Source organism: Rhinatrema bivittatum, chromosome 3, assembly GCF_901001135.1.
Source record: "Rhinatrema bivittatum chromosome 3, aRhiBiv1.1, whole genome shotgun sequence".
Classification (NCBI taxonomy): Eukaryota; Metazoa; Chordata; class Amphibia; order Gymnophiona; family Rhinatrematidae; genus Rhinatrema; species Rhinatrema bivittatum.
The window spans coordinates 532142542-532163918 of NC_042617.1; the positions used below are offsets into that span (position 1 = coordinate 532142542).

At 44.2% G+C, this 21377-nt stretch overlaps 1 protein-coding gene across 1 annotated transcript in view; it reads left to right on the forward strand.

Annotated features, from left to right (window-relative positions):
- The window catches only part of EMILIN1 (elastin microfibril interfacer 1), a 132415-nt gene that overhangs the window by 94579 nt on the left and 16459 nt on the right, over positions 1-21377 (forward strand). Inside the window, 2 exon segments of the mRNA XM_029596299.1 lie at positions 16054-16283; positions 17522-19687. Coding sequence (XP_029452159.1) covers positions 16054-16283; positions 17522-19687 — 2396 coding nt within the window.

The window sequence follows — 21377 nt, forward strand, 5'->3', positions numbered from 1 at the left end:
AGGCACTCAATAAATACAAAACCTGTTCATAAACAATAGGTTGTTGAATGAGTCACCAATAAATAGGCATATTTATCACATGCATATTCATTTTGGCTAGCCTGAAAACCCATTTGGCTGTGAGAGTCACCAGGGCAGATTTGGGAAGCCTTTCTCTAGGGTAATATATAGCTAGGTTCCTAAGTCTTACTTCACAGGCCTTATGGTACAGACACTGCAGCATTTTGGTAGGGGTTGATCATTCAGTAAAGGAGGCTGCTTGGCTCATCTCCACGCTAGCACCTGGCAGGAAAGAGAGAATTGTCCCGTCAGAGGGACAGAGTGTCTATGAAAACATTCCTGTGCAGCTGGATTTGTGAACATCAATGGGAAGAATAGCGCTCATGACACAGCTTGAACTGCAGGCCAGTGCTGCCGCCTAGTGGCAGTTTCTCATAACTGCCTTGCATGAGAGAAGCAGTAGTGGACTGGGTTAATTGAGAACTGAAGTTTGAAACCACTGCAGATTTTAAGAAGAGTCTGATGTATTAATGCATTTTTCCCATTCTGTGTGTATGGGGGAAAAGCTAGGTAGTTCAGGCACAAAGTTAAAAAAAAAAAAAAAAAATGTCTGTACATGTTCTCTAGATTCAGCCAGTGTTGAGCATGTTTTAGGGGGGGTTTTGGTAAATTTTTGTGAAAACTGCTAATATTGACCAGTTTTTTTAAGATCCCACTTTTTAGGTATGTTTATAAAGTTCACAAGTTATTTTTCTCTTGATAGATGGCCAAAAAAAAAATCCTTCCTGTGGTACTATAGAGCACAGTTTCATCCAAAGATCCATGAGCCAGAAACTCTCATTATCCGGAAAAATCGTTCTATTAGGGCAAGACGTTCTTCTCCTTCTTGGGAAATTGCTGCTGCTACTTGTCCTCAGCCCTAGGATGAAAGGAAGCCTTTATTTATTTATTTATTTATTCATTTAAAATATTTAGTAAATCACTTTACAGATTTCAATAAATCGCCCAAAGCAATAGTATTATTGAGAAAGAAAGCTTCCGCTTTGCTTCCCCTCCCTGAATTCCTTAGAGGGAGCTCGCAGAGTCTGCAGCTGTTCCCACTTCTTCTGAGGTCTCTAGAAACACAGATTGCTTACGCCCTACTTGCCTTTATCTACGAAGTTTTCTGGCAGTTCTGCAGCACAGCAACACTACTGCTATCGATGGCTGATATCATGTGGTGTGGTTTTGATCCTGAACAAAGCTACATCTCAAGAGGGACAAAGTCAGGATGGAGGCGGCCCAGAGAAGAGTGACCAGAATGGTGTGGGGTCTGTATGAGAAAACCTATGAGGAGAGGCTGAAGGATGTGAATATGTAGGCCCTGGAAGAGAGGAGGTGCAGGGGAGATAGGATGCAGACCTTCAGAGATACCTGAAAGGTTTTAATGACGCACATTCGACAAAACTTTTCCGTTGGAAAGAAATCAGTAGAACTAGAGGTCATGAAATGAAAGTCCAGGGGAGGACGACTCAGAACCAAAATCAGGAAATATCTCTTCACGGAGAGGGTGGTGGATGTCTGGTGAAGATGAAAACAGTGACGAATTCAAAGGGGCATGGGATAAACACTGTGGATCCCTAAAGGTTAGAGCAGTGGTCCCCAACCCTGTTCTGGGGGCCAACCAGCCAGTCGGGTTTTCAGGCTATCCACAATAAATATGCATGAGAGAAAATTTGCATGCACTGCCTTCATAACATGTAAATTTTCTCTCATGCATATTCATTGTGGATAGCCTGAAAACCCGAATGGCTGGTGGGTCCCCAGGACAGGGTTGGGGACCACTGGGCTGGAGGATGGAAATGAAGAAAACAATGCATGGGACTAACTTGCTGGTGTGGTGGTTTCTGCCCGTAACCAATAAGCCTTCATACTCTTGATGCAACTCCAGCATTGCTCTCTGCTTCAACGGCAAGGCATAACGAGGGCCCTGAGTTTTACGGTCTGGGAAACTGATAAGCATGGGGGTAACCTGCATGGTGCAGCAGATACCACCATAAGCTTACTGGGTAGACTGGATGGACCATTTGGTCCTTTTTTTGCCATCATTTTTATGTTTCTGTATCCTAGTGCTATAAGACGTATCAGTCTCCTGTGATACCATTGACAACACAATATTAATAATTAGGTGACTTATGGAATTTGGCATTACAGGAGTGGTGTTTCAATGGTTTACCTCTTACTTATCTAATCAAACACAACAAATATACCTAGGTAACAATATTTCCAATTGGATTGAGGTTGAATCCGGTGTTCCTCAAGGTTTCGAACTGTCTGCTATGTTCTTTAATGTATACTTGGCACCTCTTTACAAGTTATTGACAGGTTTAGGTCTGAATTTCTGAATTTATGCTGATAATATACAGTTTTTCATTCCTGTATACAATTCTTTATCCTTCACATTTAAGCAGTTAGAAATATACCTGACTACCATTCAGAAATGGTTATTTAATAACAGGCTGTCACCCAACATTTCAAAAACTGAAATTATATCGCTGTCTAGAAAACCCAATGCAGAAACCTTTCCTCAATTTACATTTTGAGAAGAGAAAATAATGTTTTTCTATTATGTTTGTGACCTTGGAGTACTACTGGACTCCCAGCTCTCTATGAGAATCCACATAAGATATGTATTTAAATGATTATTTCAAACTTTGTACATTTTGAAGATTAAAGCCCCTTCTTGAACCAGAAAACTTCTAAGCTATATTACAAACTTTAATCTTCTCAGGAACACCTAACATAGAAACATAGAAGTGATGGCAGGAGAAGACCAAACGGCCTATCCAGTCTGCCCAGCAAGCCATGCACTTTTTTTTTCCTCATACTTATCTGTTACTCTTGGCCCCCATTAGCAACTCCCTGGTTCCAGTTTCCCTCCACCCCTGCCATCGATGTAGAGAGCAGCGCAGGAGCTGCATCCAAGCGAAGCATCCAGCTGAATTGATCAGGGGTAGCAACTGCTGCAATAAGCAAGTTACTCCCACGCTTATTTGTTTACCCAGCCTGTGCCATTCAGTCCTTGTTAGTTGTCTGAATATAATTCCTCTTTTCTTTATTCCCCCTGCCGTTGAAGCAGTGTGTTGCGCTGGATATGTATTCCCAGTGAAGTATCCGGCTTAATTGATTCAGGGTAGTAACCGCCGTAACAAGCAAGCTACTCCCATAATTATTTGTTTGCCCAGACTATGTAATTCATTCCTTGTTGGTTGTTGCCTGAATATAAATCCTCTTTTCCTCTTCCCCCTCCTGCCGTTGAAGCAGAGAGCTATGCTGGATATGCATTGAAAAGTGACTATTGCAATTCCTTACTTTTGTGGCTTCAAGCCCTGCGGGTAGGAAGAAGATGGCGGCAGTGAGAATTTCTGATATGTTCACTGGGCTCCCAGCCCCCTCAAGCAGGAAAAAACAGCAACAGTGGCAGTGAAAATTTAGAATGTGAATTGGGAGCTCCCAGCTCCATGAGCAGGAAATCAGAGGCAGCAGCAGCACAGGTTTATGACGTACCCACGGGGGACACCCAGGCCCCATGGGAAGAAGATGACAGTGGCAGCAGCTGAAATTATGACATGCCGACAAGAATTCCAACCCCGCAGGCAGAAAGACAACCTCGGGCCAGTGCTGGAGTATGACATGCCCACAGGGTTCCCACACACTGCAGACAGAAAAAAAAGAAGAGACCCAGTGGGTGGAGTGTAAAGGAAGGGAAGAGAAAGTGGGAGTGTGAGAGAGAGGAAATGACATGGGCGAGAAGAGGAGGGTGTAAGTGAGAGAGGGAATGTAATTAAAGGGGGTGAATGAGAAGGGAGGGGTGAGAGGGGTGAGAGGGAAAAGGGGGAGGAGGTAAGTGAGTGTGTGAGAGGAGAGATAAAGAAAGCAAAGGGGGCTGAGAAGGAAGGAAAGAGAAGAGGTGAGTGAGAAGAAAAGGGAGCAAGAGGGATTGGGTGAATGTGCATGTGTGTGTGAGAGCATGTGAGTGTGTGAGCATGCATGAGAGCATGTGAGAATGTGTGCATGAGTGTGAGTAAGCTTGTGTATGTGACAGCGTGTGGCAAGTGTGTGTGTGTGTGTGCGTGTGAGAATGAACATATGTATGTTAAAAAGTATGTGTATATGAGAGAGAGTGGACAAAGTTTGTGTGTAGCCCTGCATTCCCCCACTACTCCAGACCAACTTCAGAGTGACTGGAAAACAAAAGTTCTCTGGTATGAAAAGCTGGAAATTGTTTTATCCTTATTAGTTTTAATTATTATTGGATGTTATTTGATGTGTCTGGTATTTTTACATATTTTATTTGTTTTTGGGAACTTTGAACATTTTTATATGAATTTCATTTTAGAATGTTATTCTGTTGGTAAGTTGTCTTTCCTAATGTTATTGTTTTATGAGGAATGGTGATGTTTCTATTTTTCCATTGTTGCACTGCATACAGAGACTGGCTATTAGCAATTTTCAGTTCAGTGTTTACACATTTCTATTTATACTTTATGGTCACTTTATTCTGTATTTAGTGAGGGTCTGTCTGCATTCTGGTGTGTAAGGGAAGTGAGGCATTCTGCTATTGTATAGCTTCTATGAGGTTGATCTATAACAGCCTGTCTTGTTCTATTTTTTTTATAGGGGGTGTATGGGTATTTTAGAGCCTGGTGTAATATTTGAAATGCTGCATTTTCATGGGTAGAATTTTTACTGTTTGAGTGCTGCCAGTTAGTGCAGTTTTGATATTGGAGGTTTAATATATTGTAATTGTAGTTCAGTTTATTCATGGCATTTTAAAGGGCTAAGCTCAAACCCAATGCACTTTACAATAGGCTTAATAAGATACGGGCTCCAAATGTCTTTTTTGCAGGGTTTCCTCATTGGCATCACAGCATTGCATGTAAATATTGTTGTAAGATATATTTTTACATCAGAAGAATGTATTTTGAATGTCCTTTTTCATGTAAAATCTGTTATTCATGCATAATTTTAATTGTATGTGGTGAGGGCTGGGGGAATGGGGGAGCGCAAGGGTGTAAGGTTTGCTGGGCACTTAATACCCTTGCACTGGCCCTGAAAGAGAGTGCTATGCACAGACCCTCAGCCTTCACCCATCTCCCACGTCCCCAGAGTGCAAATACTGGGGAAGGGTGGCAAGCAGATGGCAGGATTCCGAGGAGCGTGGCAGGATTGTCCGCTACTTTAAAATATCACTGACACTCTTATCTACCACACCTCTAGAAATTCTGACCCTTGTCTGCCCACTTCCCCAGCATTTCAAATCATCGAAAGGGACATCACCTCCTTGCTATCTCAGTGATTAGACCTGTGCTATGCCATGCCTTAGGGGAGGCAGGGCAGCATCTCTTCCCTTGCGTCAGGTAGCAGATTGCCTTGAGCCACCCCTGTGTCTGTGTGAGAGCCTGTGTGCTTGTGTGTTTGTGTGCCAGTGAGAGCCCATGTGTCACATATAGGCTCTGATAGGCATGCACACACACACACACATAATGTATCTGTGAGGGAGAGGGAGCTTGTGCATGTTAGAGACCGGGAGTGTGTGAGAGAATGAATGTGTTATTGTGCATGTGTATGAGAGAGAAGATACAATTTGTTCAGCCCTACTTCCCCCAATCCACGACAATCTCAGGGTGACTGGAAATTAGAAGATCACAGATATGGAGAGCAGAAGATTTTTTAAATCCTTATTAGTATTCATTATTGGGTGTAATTTGATGATTCTACTCTTTCAAAATATTTTGGGGGTAATAGAACATTTTTTAATTATTGGATTTTTATTCATCAGATGTTTTGAAATATTTTATTGGTGTTCTGTTTTTTCGTTGTTGCTCTGCATATAGAGGCTGGCTTGATATGGTTTCTAGTTCAGTTCTTCTCAGGACATTTCTGTTCATACTTTCTGATCTCTTTATTCTTTATTTGGTGAGGATCTGTCTGTGTTCTGTTTATGTGACTGAGGTGAGGTATTTAGTTGAGGTATTTTGCTGGCATGTAATTTCTGTTTAGGGATGTATAGCAGCCTAGTTTCCTAATAAGGGTTTTATTGGTGTTCTAGGGCCTGGTGTAATATGTTCAGTGCTGTCTTTTCATAGAAAAGATTGTTAGGGTTGTTTTGGTATGGGAGGTTTACTATAATGTAATGGTAATTCTGTTTGTTCATGGCTTTCTGAAAGCCAAGCTCACAAGCAATACGCATTAGGGATGTGAATCGTTTTTGAACGATTAAAATTATCATCAGATAATTTTAAAATCGTCCAAAATCGTTAGAGTGCACAATACAATACAAAAGCCCCCGATTTATCGTCAGGGGCATTTGTATTGTATCGCTAAATAGGGGGCGGGAAAACCGGCACACCAAAAAACCCTAAAACCCACCCCGAACCTTTAAAACAAATCCCCCACCCTCCCGAACCCCCCCAAAATGTTTTAAATTACCTGGGGTCCAGTGGGGGGGTCCCGACGCGATCTCCCTCTCTCTGGCCACGACTGCGTTGAGAGAAATGGCGCCAGTGGCCCTTTGCCCTTCTCATGTGACAGGGCAAAGGTAGCGTCGGCGCCATTTTGGTTCCTGGTTCCCGACGTCACGCGACCAGGAGATCGCCCCCGGACCCCCAGGTACTTTTGGCCAGCTTGGGGGGGCCTCCTGACCACCACAAGACTTGCCAAAAGTCCAGCGGGGGTCCGGGAGCGACCTCCTGCAAGCGGGCCGTATTGCCAATCTTCAAAATGGCGCCGGCGCTCTCCTGGACGCGTGACATCGGGAACCAGGAACCAAAATGGCGCCGGCGCTACCTTTGCCCTGTCACATGATAAGGGCAAAGGGCCACCGGCGCCATTTCTCTCAACGCAGTCGTGGCCAGAGAGAGGGAGATTGCGTCAGGACCCCCCCCACTGGACCCCAGGTAATTTAAAACATTTTGGGGGGGGGGGTTCGGGAGGGTGGGGGATTTGTTTTAAAGGTTTGGGGTGGGTTTTAAGGTTTTTTGGTGTGCCGGTTTTCCCGCCCTCCCCCGATTTACGATTTTTAACGATTTTTTAAAAATAAAAAACACGACAATAAGATTTCCCTCCCCCCCAGCTATAATCGATCGTTAAGATGATCGATCACACGATTCACACCCCTAATACGCATTATAAAAAGTAATTCCATAGGAGTTCCAAATGTCTCTTTTGCAGAGTTTTCTGGTTCGCACCAAAGGAGTGCATGCAGATATAATATGCAAGATGTAAGTGTTATTTTTGCCTCAGCAGATTATACTTTTGAATGTTCTTTTTCATGTAAAAATTTATTATAAATGCATAATTTGTGTGTGTCTGTAAAGGATGTGGGAGTGTGTGGGGGTGGCGTGTGTGCAAGGCTGTAAGGTTTGTCTAGGGTACCTCATACCCATACCTATCCATGTGTTCTGGGCTAGGGGTGGGGGTGTCAGTTTTTAAAAATATAGATTGCAGGACGGAGCTGGGCTTTATCTGATGGGCCTGGCGCAGTGAGGCCGCTGCATATACACATATATATATGCCAGGGATGTGAATCGTTTTAGGACGATTAAAATTATCGTCCGATAATTTTAATATCGTCTTAAACCGTTATGGAACACAATACAATAGAGATTCTAACGATTTATCGTTATAAATCGTTAGAATCGTGAGCCGGCACACTAAAACCCCCTAAAACCCACCCCCGACCCTTTAAATTAAATCCCCCACCCTCCCGAACCCCCCCCAAATGAGTTAAATAACCTGCGGGTCCAGCGGCGGTCCGGAACGGCAGCGGTCCGGAACGGGCTCCTGCTCCTCAATCTTGTTGTCTTCAGCCGGCGCCATTTTCCAAAATGGCGGTGAAAAATGGCGGCGGCCATAGACGAACACGATTGGACGGCAGGAGGTCCTTCCGGACCCCCGCTGGACTTTTGGCAAGTCTCGTGGGGGTCAGGAGGCCCCCCACAAGCTGGCCAAAAGTTCCTGGAGGTCCAGCGGGGGTCAGGGAGCGATTTCCCACCGCGAATCGTTTTCGTACGGAAAATGGCGCCGGCAGGAGATCGACTGCAGGAGGTTGTTCAGCGAGGCGCCGGAACCCTCGCTGAACGACCTCCTGCAGTCGATCTCCTGCCGGCGCCATTTTCCGTACGAAAACGATTCGCGGCGGGAAATCGCTCCCTGACCCCCGCTGGACCTCCAGGAACTTTGGCCAGCTTGTGGGGGGCCTCCTGACCCCCACGAGACTTGCCAAAAGTCCAGCGGGGGTCCGGAAGGACCTCCTGCCGTCCAATCGTGTTCGTCTATGGCCGCCGCCATTTTTCGCCGCCATTTTGGAAAATGGCGCCGGCTGAAGACAACAAGATTGAGGAGCAGGAGCCCGTTCCGGACCGCTGCCGTTCCGGACCGCCGCTGGACCCGCAGGTTATTTAAGTCATTTGGGGGGGGTTCGGGAGGGTGGGGGATTTAATTTAAAGGGTCGGGGGTGGGTTTTAGGGGGTTTTAATGTGCCGGTTTTGCGATTTTTCGATTTTTCGATTTTTCACGATTTTTCACGATATTTTACCCCCCCAAACGGCAACAATACGATTCCCTCCCCCTCCCAGCCGAAATCGATCGTTAAGACGATCGAGGACACGATTCACATCCCTAATATATGCACTTAGCTGGATAAGTCTACCCGGCTAAGTTTAAACCTGCTCCATGGGGGCGACTAAACTTACATGTATACTTATACAGCTAACTCTGAATAGCAGTGGTTACCCATATAAGTTAGATGGCTAACTCGCTCTTCCCTGGATCCGCCCAGTACACGCCGACATTTTCTGCGTGTAACTTTTAGCCGTATAAGAGACTTGTACGGCTAGGCGGCAGCTGCTGAACGTGGGCACATATTCAGAGGCCACTACTTAGCCACTTAAGTCCCGCTTATCGAGCCAAATAGCGCTGAATGCACTTTGAATATTGGGCCCAAGATGTTTTTTTTATTATAAACCTCCACGATCATAGGAGTATGCAGTATAGAAAAGAATTTTAAAAAAACAATAAAATAAATGGGGGCTTTATTTATTTATTTGATCGATCTTATATTTTGTATTTCTCTTATAATTTGTCCCGTGCAGATTCCAGTGAGTGACAGGAGAGTCCTTCCCCCAAAGGGGGTTTGTCAGTTTTCTGGGTATAAACTAGTGACTGAGTCATAGAAGAAATCATGAGGAATTAAGAGCTGGTGCTAGTTCTCGAAGAGCTCTGACTGAATTGCGAAGGAGTTATCTCAGAAAACTCAGGGAAGACAGTAAATGGGGTCGTGCTGTGCTCTGTGTTCTAAGGATCTGCCGGACAGAGCAATTTTCTCTTTAGTTAGGGCAACAGATCATCCAGGAGGATTTGGATCCCTATCCTCTGAGGAACTCATCTGAGTGTCTGGGGAAATGTGCAGCCCAAAAAAGGTTTTGTGTAAAGGGGAAGACGTTTCTCTGCCAGTTCATCAGGACCTGAAGAAGAAAAAGTGCCCGATGAAAATATGATAATAAGATCAATCATTTTTTTAATTGTATGCAAGTAACTGGAGAATATTGCAATATTGATTTTTTTGGGGGGGACTGTTTTCTTTTTGTTTTTTAGAATGTTGCTGATTTTACTGTCTCTGCAAATTTTGATTTTGGACTTTAAACTATTTTCTAGTGTTGGAACACAAAACCTGGTGTTTTTCTTTTTTTACTGGTGATCCCCTGGGCCTTACAGGTCAATCCTGCTCCTCAAAGCATGAATCCAACCTGGTTCAAGCTGCTTCACAGAGTGGGCTAGCTCTCTACAAGTGGGGATTGCAAATCTCTTCCCAGACCTGCCCCATTATGGTGCACATCGAAAGGGATGCTCGAACAAATGAAACACACCACATACTCCTTACTCCAAAATCAGCCGCTGTAAATAGGACACACATTAATGGGGAGTCTGAGAAGTCCCTAGATAAGGAAGGTGTTCTACAAGATAGGAATATCAAAAAGACGTGGACAAGTAAACAAGCAGATGCCATTTACTCAGCAGCAGCAATGGTGCCGGGAGCTCAGGTAAAACTAGGCCAGCAGTAATATTATCATCGGTAGTGCTGGTGCTTGACGTTATGATCCTCATCTTCACTGCAGTATTACTGTACTGTGAGTGAGCATCGTCCCTATCAAATATAAGCTCAGATGAGGACAGGAATCTGAATAAGTTCTCTAAAAAGTGAACTGCCTCAGAATCAGTGCACCACCCTACATTTAAAATGACCTCGTTGACTAACATTTTTTTTCTTGGCTAACACCATCCTCCGTGAAGTTCTCTTTGGTTGGATGTGTGCAAACAAATTGGAGGCCCTTGCCAAATGCAAAGGCTGGAAATTCAAAGTGAGCCATTCCTGTGAGCAAGAGGAACTAAATAGATGCTCAGTCTGTAGCACTGTCTACATTTAGCGATCAACTGGGAAAGCATTGAAGCACTCCCCATGAGTGATCCAAAGAAAATCTCTTTTCAATATATAAAAAGAGAAATGTTGTTCTTATATGTTGAAGTCTCCGTGGACAAGTACAGGTAAGCTAGGTTCCCCAAAGATGGTTCATGCTGCCACATTTTTCAGAAGATGAGGTTCAATGGAATCAGACTGTTCTACGTATAATAAAATCTGAACAAAATGTTCTACATGTTGCCCCCCTCCTGCCCCTCTAGTAGTGACACCAGCGTGATGACAGAATGGAAATCGTGCCATAAAGATGGAAAAAATAACAGTGGTCTCCAAAATAATACAGCAGTAATACTCAACATATCAGTGTCCAGATGTTAATTTATTTAAAACGTGTGGGCATTCAGTATCTTTATGGAGACCTCAAAGGGTTAAAATTTCAATTATGGCAAACTGAAATGTTTCCATTAATAATAATAATAATTTTTAAGCCACATTTTAATTTTCTCAGTGCCTATGAATTTAAAGCCACCAGTTTACCAAAATGTTCTGACCCCCATATCACTAGCGAGGCACCATCAAGTAAAACATTGCTGAACTGAAGCTTCTGTATTTCAAGGAACCATTATGTGGCCTTGCCACCACCTAAATGACATGGGTGTCCCGTAGCTAGGAACACTTTCCTTTGCTTGCACCCCTCCTAGAATAGGAATGCCCTCTAACTCCCTGTATGATTGTACATCACACCCAAAAGCATTTGAGTACACAAACTGACACACATTTTCTTCACAGATGGCAACTCCTCATCAGAGGAGGAGGAGGAAGAGGAGGGAGAAAAGAGGAAAGATAGCAGTGAGGGCCTGGCCCTTCCTGCAGCCCATGCTAATACCACCACTGGGGAGGATCAGGCTGCTCCACTGCCATCCCCTCCACCACCAGGGGACCTAGCGGTGACAGTCTACCCCCTCCACTCCCAACTAGTAGGCCCCAAGTCTGAAAACCCAGACATCCTTCTCCCCATCCTGGTGAAGCCCCCTCCCCTTTTTGCGCCAGGATCTAGGGATGCTGGGACTCAGACAGGCCAGCCCTTTCTGGCTGAGGGAGGCCTGGATCCCCTTCTACCCCTTCCCCCATCATCTGCTGCCTTGCTAGTGGCTCCTGAACATTTATTTTATTTATTTCTTTTTATATACCGACATTCAAACATGTGTATCACATCGGTTTACATGAGAACTTGAGTGATAATGTGACAGCGGTCATATTATCTTTACATTGTAACACAGCTCATTGTCTGAAGCAACTGCTGCAGGTGATGAGCCAGTGTTTCAGCAGGCTTTTGGTGAAAGTATGCAGATGATGGTGGAGGAGATGAGAGGCATCCGAGCTTACCTCAGGAGACTGCTCTGTATGGTAGGCTGCCTTACTGATATTCAAGAGCACCACACAGACTTCTAAGCCTGCAGCATCTGGCCTGCCTAGGTCCCTCAGCCTTTTTATTTACTGTATATAGTTTGAACCTTTTATTTATTTTCAAAAAAATTGTGAATAGTTTTATAATTTAATATATTATTATTATTATAAAAAGTGTTACATTTTCTAGTTATTGTACTTTGGGAGTGTGTCTCCATTATTTAATACATCAATAGTTTATTTTGTACAACAGTAAAGTCCCTTTAGGGATATCCTTTAGCCATAATGCTCAGTATCACACATAGTCCTTGTTATGCTTGTCGGTCGCAGATGGCTGCAACTGCGAGTACTCACTGCCTGCACCGCGTTCCTGCCCTCCCCGGGTCTGCTTGCAGCACGGGCCTGCCTGTTAGGGGTGTGCATTCGGATTGACCGCATTAGTAAAACGCAACTCATATTTTTTTTTTACTTAAAAAATTGATTCGACATAAACGATCGGATTTCCCACATATCGAACATAGATATGTTCGATATGTGGGAAATCGCGATTGTTGAGCCAAAATAAAAATATAAACCCCCTCACCCTCCTTAATCCCCCCCCCGACTTACCACAACTCCCTGGTGATGGAGCGAGGAGTGAGGACGCCATTTCTGCAATCCTTGGCGAGAAGCATGTGACGTCGGCGGCACGTCGAGTGACGCCGGCGTCACGTGATTCCCGGCGAGTTCGCGCCGGACGGCTCGTTCGGCCCAAAAAGAACTTTTGGCCAGCTTGAGGGGGTCAGGAGGCCCCCCCAAGCTGGCCAAAAGTTCTTTTTGGGCCGAACGAGCCGTCCGGCGCGAACTTGCCGGGAATCACGTGACGTCGGCGTCACGTGATTCCCGGCTCGTTCGCGCCGGACGGCTCGTTCGGCCCAAAAAGAACTTTTGGCCAGCTTGGGGGGGTCAGGAGGCCCCCCCAAGCTGGCCAAAAGTTCTTTTTGGGCCGAACGAGCCGTCCGGCGCGAACGAGCCGGGAATCACGTGACGCCGCGTCACTCGACGTGCCACCGACGTCACATGCTTCTCGCCAAGGATTGCAGAAATGACGTCCTCACTCCTCGCTCGATCACCAGGGAGTTGTGGTAAGTCTGGGGGGGGGATTAAGGAGGGTGAGGGGGTTTAAATTTTTTTTTTGCACATATGTACATATACCCAACTCATTGGATTTTTTTTATGTCCATATTGGCCGCAAGTGGGACCCCCTTTCGGACATAAAAAATATGAACATAAAATTTTGCTCTGCACATCCCTACTGCCTGTATCGCTGTGCTCCTCGGGTCTCCTCGCAGTGACATGGATGCCACTGCTTCCTGCATCGATGTCGGGCCTTCCTAGGCATGTGCACGCATCATAGGCCCCGCCTTTGAAGCCTCTTCAGCGGGAACCTCGGGGGCGTCCCTGGTTGATGATGTCATCGGACTACTGTACTTAAGCTCCACCTTCGCTCCCAGCTAGCAGACTTGGCAACAAGTCCTGTACAAGTCTTCAACTCCTGCTTCGTGTTCCTGAGACGACAACGCTACCTGCCATGCCCTTGGACCCTGTCTGGCACCCGCTCCTCGGGGGTCAGTGTGCGCTCTTTCGGAAACTTGCTCTCCTGACCTACCCCGCTCCTCAGGCTGGCACTGCACCTCTTGGATGCTACTCTGCTGCCGGCTTCTACTATCTGGGTCTCCCTTGGAACACTGCGGCAACCTGTGAGTTCCTCGACTAGCCTTCCCTACTCTTCGGGGTTGTACCTGTGTTCTACAAGACTGGCCGCACTCTCCCGCTCCTCGGGTCGTGCTCATCATTCAAGAGACTACCTTGAGCTTTCCCGCTCCACAGGGCTTGCCTCAGGGTATTGGACTACTGTAAGCTGCCCCACTCCTCGGACTTGCCTTTCTACTAGTCAATCCAACACATTTAGGGAATCCCAAGAAATATAACCATGAATTTTCAGTATCTGTCTCAATTCAAAAATCTTAATATCCTTTATTATACATCTCACATAAACATGTTATTAAATTACATTTTATAACAATTAATTCCATGTTTTACATTGTAATACACACATATTTCTAATGATAACACCATATTCAACAGTACATTTATATCAAACACTGTATTCCTTACCACACATACACAGTATTAAATAGTATTAAATAAGTCCGGTCCAGACCAGATCAATTATACAACTCCAACCCTAACCCCCTAATATCACACATTCACATGCATACACCATTCATTCATCTTAAAACCATATACCCCATAAAATATCCTAATACCCTTAATATCTACATCCAATGATATACTATAATACTTCAAAATCACAATTGAACATTTAGTTAGTCAGTCTCTTGCCGAGATATATCAATCCCCCTGGTTCTTTTCAATCATTATTTTAACATCAAACACCTCCACCTTAAGTTCTTTTCAATAATTATTTTAGCGCCAGTCACTCCAACAAGGCATCTCGTTTCACCCCTATTTGGGCTTCCTCAGGGGATTCTTTCTGTCTTTCACAATTTCACTCGTACATCGTTCTTAATGACGTAGATATCTAAAAAAATATATACACTTTTAATGTGTAATGGAGTAATCACGATCCCCTTAAGATTACTCCAACATTATTATGTACTATTCACAACCCTTACCATATCCACCCTTTTTCTAATGTTGGGCACCCCTCGTCCGGACCAAACTAAATGCTGATACATCTACAAAGGCCCGGTCCATCGCCATGTGCTTGTCCTAAAACCTCTGCCTCTTGCATGCGCGAGTTGGCACCCACACGCACACGTGCACGGGTAGCCGATTTTGTAACGTTATAAAATCGGCGCATCCATGTGTGCACACCGGGAACTGGGTGAACATGGACGCCCATGTGAGGGCCTAATAATTCGCCTTCTCAGGCCTGATTTTCAAAAGCGTTTACATGCGTAAAACTGGATTTACAAGTGTAAATGCATTTTACCTGTGTAAGTGGGCTTTTGAAAATTGCTACAATATATATATCATTGAATTATCCATAGGATTTACCCATGTAAGTGCACTTTATTAGGTACATTTTCAAAGGAATTACACATATAAATGTAACATCATAATTTTAAAAGCCATTTATCTGTGGTAGTGCACCTATCATGGGTAAATTCTATGGACAATTCATTGGCATGTATTGTAGCAGTATTCAAAAGCCCACTTACACGGGTAAAGTGCATTTACATGTGTAAAACCCAATTTTAAGCATGAAAATGATTTTGAAAATCAGGCTTTATGCGCCTAAATGGCTTTTGAAAATTCCTACAATAGTATGTTACGTTTACGCACATGACTCTTTTGAAAATTCACCTGATTGGGCCTTATTTACTAAGCTTTTTTTCCATAGACATAGAATTGGGAAAAAGCGTTAGTGAATGAGGCCCTTAGACTGTGAGCCCTCTGGAGATAAGGAAAAACCTATAGTACCTGAATGTAATCTGCTTTGAACTGCTGACTAGTCATGAAAGTTAGAATATAAATCAGAAATTAAATTAAAAATTTAATCTAGAAAGCAACATGGCATGGCTGAGGATAGCGTGGTGACTCATAGGGAAGAAAGGAATAGAGGAAGCAACTTAGAGATAGATGGGTATTGTAGCATTAAGACAGCTACTGTAAAGCTTCTATAAAATTTGTTTTGCACTGTAATTTTGATTTGAAATTTAGGAACAAGGGAGCACATCATGAGGTATGTGAATTCTAGATTTAGGAAGTAGTGAATGTGAAGGATATGTTGATTTACTTTTGCATAATATATTTTACTTTTTATATACGTTTTATTAGGCCTCGCCTCTAACTTTGAAGGGCGCGGGAAATAAATAAGTTTTAAATAAATAAGGATAACAAACACAATAAGCTGACGACACAAAATAAGCACCAGGCTGACATCCAACACCAAAACTATAGGTAAGAGATCAGATGAGATAAGAGATGAAAAAGAAGAAGTGGAGGAGTATATGGTCTGAAAGACAAGGAGAAGCTTGAATTTGCTGCAGAAAGAAATGCACAAGTGGTGGAGGAACTCTTCAGTAAACTTATTCCAAACATTTTAGTACAATTTTGTAAAACTGAAGAACAGATTTCTGCTTTTGGTCATTCCTTGAAAATCTTTTATGTTCTGTCTGCAGATATCGCAGTTTCATGAGGCCCCGTTACAAGGTGGCATATAAAAGTGTGACAGATATGGAATGGAGGTGCTGCCAAGGTTACTCAGGCGATGACTGCATGGAGGGGCCAGCTGGGGGTCAACCACAGCAGGGAACACAGATTACCACAACAAGGCCTCGGCCTAAACCTTCTAGACCAAACCTGTCTGGTTCTATTGCTGGAAATTCATTGAGCGGGCTGGGAGGAGAAGGTAAGTCATGGTCTACAAGAGTTTAGAGCATCAAGTAGTGAACTAGAATTTCAAATTGCAGAAAGGATATGTTTAAAAATGTTTAAAGACCAAATTAAAATGTTCTGTTTCCACAGAGTTTGCTTAAAATTGTTCTTTGATAGCCTATGTCAAATAAATTGGTGGTCTCAATTCATTTCCTAGTGAAAAATATTCTGTCACATATAAAAGACAGTATCATAATTAATACTAATTGGCATCCTTGGTGGTAGTCTCAGCAATGATGCTAAGGACTGAATGGGTCTGGAAAGTCAGTTTCTCACACATGGGGGTAGATTTTGAAAGGGTTATGGTCCGGGGGCGGTCCCGAGTCCTCCGGCACAGCAGCCGTGCCGGAGGTTCGTGTGCCGGCCGTAGAATAAGGTAGGGGGGGATTTAGGTAGGGTTGGGAGGTGGGTTAGATAGGGGAAGGGAGGGAAAGGTGGAGGAGAGTGAAAAAAAAGTTCCCTCCAAGACCGCTCCGATTTCAGAGCGGCCTTGGAGGGAACGGAGAAAGCCTTCGGGATTCCCCTTGGGCTCGGCGTGCGCAAGGTGCACAAGTGTGCACCCCCTTGCGCGCGCCGACCCTGGATTTTATAACATGCGCGCGGCAGCGCGCACATGTTATAAAATCGGGTGTACATTTGTGAGCGCCGGGTAGCATGCACAAATGTACCCTGCACGCGTAGGATTTAAAATCGGCCCCATACAGTTTATAATAAGAATAAAGTTCACAAATAAATAAAATATTACATACAAAACCTATTACATATTAAACTGCATCCTTCCCTCTGACACCCAATATTATATTTATTTATTTATTTATTTATCGGGTTTTACATACCGTCGTTCATAAAACCTCAGATCCATTTATCAGACCAACAAGTCCAATATCACATTTGATTTCCCTTATAAATACCTAAATAAAATATATTTCTCCAACCTCCTTAGCCCAGACACTCTGAAACCCCCAGCTTCCAAATTACAATAGCTACCTTCAAAACACCCCTTCTCCTATTCTCCCATTTATCAAATGAAATGCTTCACAGTATAACCAGGTTTTTACCTGCTTATGAAAGCCAGAGTAATCATCTGGTAACTTAATTTCCTTGGGAAGACCATTCCAAAGTTTTGGAGCCACCAAAGTGACAGTTCTAATACATATTTTTTAATTTGACCTTCTGTTCATTATCTCTTAGCCCTATTATATTTCTCCACAGGCCAAGGGGACTCTGAGAAGGTTAAACAGCTAGAAGAAAAGGTCCAGAGTCTGACTAAGGAGCTCCATGACCTCCAATCAACTTTGCAGGGCATGAATGAGAAATTCCGAGTACAGATTCAAGAAATTGTGGATACAAACTTGAATGGCAAACAGCCAGCAGATGCAGCTTCTCATCCAGAAATGAAGGAAACCCTCAATGATATCCAGAAACGTCTGGTGCAGCTGGACAATCGGATCTCAAGTCACGATGAGGAACTAGGAAACCTCAACAACATCTATGGGCAAACAACTCCCACGTCTGATATCAATAATCAAAAGTTGATAGACCTAAAAGAAGACATCATAAGAGAAGTGGAGAGAAGATTGCAGCAATCCTGCTCCTCCTGTCTCTCAGGAATAGAGGGGTTCAGAAAGCAGCAAGATGAAGACAGGGACAGGATGCGTGGGATTGAAAAACTGATCAGCTCTGTGGATCAACGAAATCGTGAAGCTGTGGAAAATATTCAGAAACATGTTACAGGACTAACTACACACATGCCAACAGACTGTTGCGCTCAGGTTGATGATCTTAGGAAAAAAGTAGGTGAAGTAGAGAGGAAGGTCATTTCAATGTCCAGTTCCTACATTGACTTGAATGGGCGCTTGGAGAATGAACTGGGTGGGAAGCACAAAGATGATGCTCCTCAAGTTGACCAGGCTGTTAACAGTCGACTGGAAAATATTGAGGGCAGGATGAACACAACCCAGAGGAGTTTAGAGGAGCATTACTACCATTACAGTGAAGAACTGAGGAACTACATTCAGGATGAAATCAACAAAATGAAAAATGAAATTGGTGATCGTATGAATGGAAATGAAGAAAAGATCAATATACTATTGTCAGAGTTTGGCAACAGCTCAGGATTTGAGGACTCTGTTGGCCAGACCCTCTCCAACCTTGCTCTGGACTTTAGCCTCTTGCACAGTACTGTTAGGCAGAATGAGGAAGGTCTAAACCAAGTCGTCTTGGACATGAAAGATCTCAAGAATCAGGTGAAGGTGGCAGTAAATGGTTGCTTGGAGACTTTTACTGACTTGAAAAGAAGGGTTGGTGATAATGAGGGAAAAATTCAGAATATTTATTCTATAATTGATCAGCTGAGTGTTTCAGGGGATTCCCTGAGAGATATTGTTAACACCTTGGAAGATGATATGACCAACTTGAGGCCCCTTGTTGAGGTGAATGGAGAAACTTTGGTCAAACTAACCTCTGATATAACTGATCTGGAAGACCGTCTGACATCTTCTATCAGCAATGGAATACACACTGTTGACTCCACCAACAAGGACATGGTTTTACACCATAACAGGACAAGTGTGAAATTAGGGCAGCTGGAAAATGATCTGAAAACACTCACAAACATGATACAGTTTGATTACAAGAGCTGCGGCCAGGTTTGCTCCAATCTCCAGGAAGAGGTAGGCAAGCTCAAGGAGGATGTTGAAGAATGTAAAAGCACATGCCAGCTCCTGCAGAAGAAAGCAGAGGAGGGTAAAGACCATATAGATTTTAACAAGGCTTTAGATGGATTTAGTGTGTTTGGAGGTAGTTCTAGCATTGATCTGAAATCCATGCAAGGAGAACTGTCTGAGGTCATTGTGACCTTCAGCTCCCTGAATGATACCATCAAGGATCTGCAAGAGACAGTGGGGAAGCACCAAACAGACATTCATGACTTGGGGAACACTAAAGACAAAATTATTTCAGAGATCAATAAGATTCAGCAGGAAGTAACAGAGCACATTGGAGAAAGTGAAGACAAGTTTGACTCTGTTGCTAAGGAAATTGAAAGGTTTGGAAGCACCATGCTGGTAGAGACAAGGGACTGCAGACATTCTACTGGAGGGCTGGAGGAAAGGGTATCCAAGTTGGAAAATATTTGTGACAAACTGGACACTGTGTCAGGGAGTCTGAAGAAGATCAAGGAGGGACTGAACAAACATGTTTCCAGCCTTTGGAACTGTGTCCATGAGGTGAACAACACTGTGAAGACACACAGTGCCTGGTTTGATAAACTCCAGAACAATCAGTTGAATGGAATTAATAAGAGACTAAATATACTCAACAGCTCTGTTCTTATCCTGTCATCTGAGTTCCAGAACTTCACACTGCAGGATTTTATGGGTAGGAAAGAGGCCCTCACTCCTGATACTGTTGCAGTGCCTGTCACTTTTATGCCAGTAAGAAACTGAGTGATATCCAGGGGTAGGCAACTTCCAGTATCTGTGGGCACCAAACTGCTTGGCTTTTCAGGATTCCCCAAATGAATATGTATGAGATAAATTTGCATGAATGCTGCTTGAATTATATGCAAATCCATTTCATGCACATTCATTAGAGATATCCTGAAAACCTGAGCGAATTGGTGTCTGTAGGAACTGGAGGTTACCTACCTCTGGTGATAGCTCTGTGTTATAAAAGTAAACATCTTACTCTGGTGGCTAAAAGACAAGGAAATACTGCAAAACTAAGCATGTCTGTGAGATGTCTTTTTTATTGAAGAGGCATCACTTACAGCTCCTATTAATGTGTTAAACAACACTTACAACTATCACAATTGTAGATGCTTTCAAATCTTACGGTTTTTACATTAAAATATATAGCCTAACAAATATGCCACTTTAAAAAGCAGAATGGACTTAATGTTTTTTGACTATGTGAGGCACTGTACAGAAAAGAGAGGACATCTGAACCAGTGTAACTTCTTGATTGCTTGAGCACCCCATGGTGATTTAGAAATCAAATTCCAGGTACTTTGATAGCCTGGCACGATAGGGGACAATAGTGTATAATAATTTTACTCCAGTGATATATTGCAAAGCAAAATATAGACATTAGTAGCTCACTTTCTAACTACCAGATACACTGTCAGACAAAACTGGACCTTACCAGATTTCATAGCAAATATGCTGTATCATAGCCCTCCAGTAGCATAGTGATTAGCATTTTGCTAATCACTATGCTACTGGAGGGCTATGATACACTATGCTACTAGGACCTAGCTTTACTGTAGATTCAAGATCCTGGATCTTGGGCTAACTGAGTCTTAAAATTTATACCCCAGTTGCTATAATGGGGACACACCAAGGTCCTTATTCAAAAGCATCTAGCCAGCTAATTCAGAAGTTACCTGGCTAAGGGGCGGATTTTAAGAGCCCTGCTCGCGTAAATCCGCCCGGATTTACGCGAGCAGGGCTTGCGCGCCGGTGCGCCTATTTTACATAGGCCTGCCGGCGCGCGCAGAGCCCCGGGACTCGCGTAAGTCCCGGGGTTTTCCGAGGGGGGCGTGTCGGGGGCGTGTCGGGGGCGGGGCCGAGCGGCGCGCCGTTTTCGGGGTGGGATGCGGCGTTTCGGGGGCGTGCCCGGGGGCGTGGTTTCAGCCCGGGGCGGTCCGGGGGCGTGGCCGCGCCCTCCGGAACTGCCCCTCGGTTGCGTCTAGGCGCGCCAGCAGGCCGCTGGCGCGCGGGGATTTACTTCTCCCTCTGGGAGGCGTAAATCCCCCAACAAAGGTAGGGGGGGTTTAGACAGGGCCGGGGGGATGGGTTAGGTAGAGGAAGGGAGGGGAAGGTGAGGGGAGGGCGTTAGCGAATTCCCTCCGAGGCCGCTCCGATTTTGGAGCGGCCTTGGAGGGAACGGAGGTAGGCTGCGCGGCTCGGCGCGCGCCGGCTACACAAAATCGGTAGCCTTGCGCGCGCCGATCCAGGATTTTAGCGGCTACGCGCATATCTACTAAAATCCAACTTACTTTTGTTTGCGCCCTTTTTGAAAATCTACCCCTAAGTGAATAGTTAGACACATATCTAGATAAATTCTA